The sequence below is a fragment of the Austrofundulus limnaeus genome, unplaced genomic scaffold, assembly GCF_001266775.1.
Source record: "Austrofundulus limnaeus strain Quisiro unplaced genomic scaffold, Austrofundulus_limnaeus-1.0 Scaffold718, whole genome shotgun sequence".
NCBI classification, from domain to species: Eukaryota; Metazoa; Chordata; class Actinopteri; order Cyprinodontiformes; family Rivulidae; genus Austrofundulus; species Austrofundulus limnaeus.
The window spans coordinates 24,786-26,871 of NW_013953120.1; the positions used below are offsets into that span (position 1 = coordinate 24,786).

At 41.5% G+C, this 2,086-nt stretch overlaps 2 protein-coding genes across 2 annotated transcripts in view; both read left to right on the plus strand.

Moving 5' to 3' along the window:
- Nucleotides 1–914, plus strand: part of rnasekb (ribonuclease, RNase K b) — a 3,034-nt gene extending 2,120 nt beyond the window's left edge. The window contains exon 3 of the mRNA XM_014028094.1: nucleotides 389–914. Within this exon, the coding sequence (XP_013883548.1) occupies nucleotides 389–533 (145 nt within the window). The 3' untranslated portion in view covers nucleotides 534–914. The remainder of the gene's footprint in view (nucleotides 1–388) is intronic.
- A 112-nt stretch (nucleotides 915–1,026) lies between these two features.
- Nucleotides 1,027–2,086, plus strand: part of LOC106532099 (uncharacterized) — a gene marked incomplete in the record, with an annotated part of 10,195 nt that continues 9,135 nt past the window's right edge. Inside the window, 2 exon segments of the mRNA XM_014028091.1 lie at nucleotides 1,027–1,365; nucleotides 1,654–2,031. Coding sequence (XP_013883545.1) covers nucleotides 1,710–2,031 — 322 coding nt within the window.

Below are 2,086 nucleotides of genomic sequence, written 5' to 3' on the forward strand. Positions count from 1 at the left end.
ATGTCTGACCTGATCCATTACTAATGTCTGACCTGATCCATTACTAATGTCTGACCTGATCCATTACTAATGTCTGACCTGATCGATTACTAATGTCTGACCTGATCCATTACTAATGTCTGACCTGATCCATTACTAATGTCTGACCTGATCCATTACTAATGTCTGACCTGATCCATTACTAATGTCTGACCTGATCGATTACTAATGTCTGACCTGATCCATTACTAATGTCTGACCTGATCCATTACTAATGTCTGATCTGATCCATTACTAATGTCTGACCTGATCCATTACTAACGTCTGACCTGATCCATTACTAATGTCTGACCTGATCCATTACTAACGTCTGACCTGATCCATTACTAATGTCTGACCTTTCCCACAGTGAAAACCCACCTGGGAAGATCTACAGCCTCTACAACCAGGTGGGCTTCAACTGCTTCATCGCCGCCGCCGTCTACGTGGCGGTGGGCGCGGTCTCGCTGTGCCAGGTGCGCCTCAACAAGCGACAGGAGTACATGGTGACATAAGGAGCCCCGCCCCCCCACCTGACCTCTGACCACCCCCAACAACCCCACAGAACAAACACCATGACCCCCAGTCCAATCTCAGCTCTGATTGGCTGCTGGGAGCAGAAAGGGGGCGTGGCCAGATATTTATTTTGAATTTGCTTGTGTTATTGTGGATGTTTGYTTGTTTGTTTGTTGATGAAAGAGACCAAACTTTGACCAGTTTGATTCCAAACATCAGATATTTGTGGTGAAATAAATAAAATTAATCATCAGACTGGATCAATAATTAATATAAATCTAATATTTATCAGATATTCTCCACCTGTTCTGATCATTTCTAAATGTGTTGTTGTGATAAAAACTGTCTGATGATTGTTTACAATAAAGTGTTTAAAACTTCATGTTTGTCTTTTTAAAACAAAGATTAAAGACATAAAACCTGATAACTCTGACACACCTGTGCCTCTGATTGTTACTGCTCAGTTTGTTCACACACAGACACACACAGACACACACACCAGTGATCCTGTCCTGAAAGTGAGTCCTCACAGAGCTTGTGTTGTGTATTAAACACAGTGTTGTGTTCAGCCTCAGAAATCACTGAAAACACGACTTCATGTGGAAAAACTCTCAGAAAATAGTTCAGAACTACAAATATGGCGGCTGAGGACGACGCCTAATGCCGCGCATGCGCAGCCTTCTAACAAGCAGCGCGCATGCGCAGAAGGAAGTTTGCGGGAAAAACCAAATCGAGAACATCCTGAGTTTTTTTTTTCATCATACCAGCAGCTGAATCGAAACCGAACAAGCAGCTAGTTGTTTATCTGTCGCTCCGTCCTTAGTCCAAGTGGTAAGAACGTGTATTTTACTTGTTTAAAACAACACTTGTTGAAATTGAAAGTTTGTTTGGAGCGTTTAGTAAAGTTTGATAAGATAAGACATAAGAGACCGTGAAGGCATGAAGGAAAATAGTGTCCATTCTGCTRGTGAAGGAACACGTCACAGATATGACATAAACTACTGTAACAAAGTATTTTACCATTTCAGTTAACATTAATAATTCTCTTTATCCCACTGTAACTTTATGTTCTGTTTATTCCTGTTAATTAACCTGATTTTCTGTCTGTTTTAATTGCAGATTCTAACAAAACGTTAAAAATTTTCTAACGAATTGTCCAGAAACGTAGGTTTTTCATGGCTGAGGAAGCTCCAGGTCCAGTCCAATTTCTCAGAGTCCACAAARTGGATCTGATGGAAATCCTCCAGTTGGACCTACAGTTAGTTCTGCAGCACGCACATACTCGAGGTCTGATTACTGACAGAGGCTACGATCAGATAAAACGCAGCTCGTCTGGTACAAGTGACAAGGTGGCAGAACTACTGGATCACATCCGTCTGAGAGGTCCTGGACCATCTCAGAGACTACTGGACCTGCTGCAGGAACCAGAATTTCAGACGACCTTTCCACGGCTGCAGGATTTTTTCAAGAATCTGCGTGTCAGCACCAAGTCTTTAGGTATAAAATAAGGATTTTGTATTTAATTCACTGAACTTTCAGCTAAGATATTATA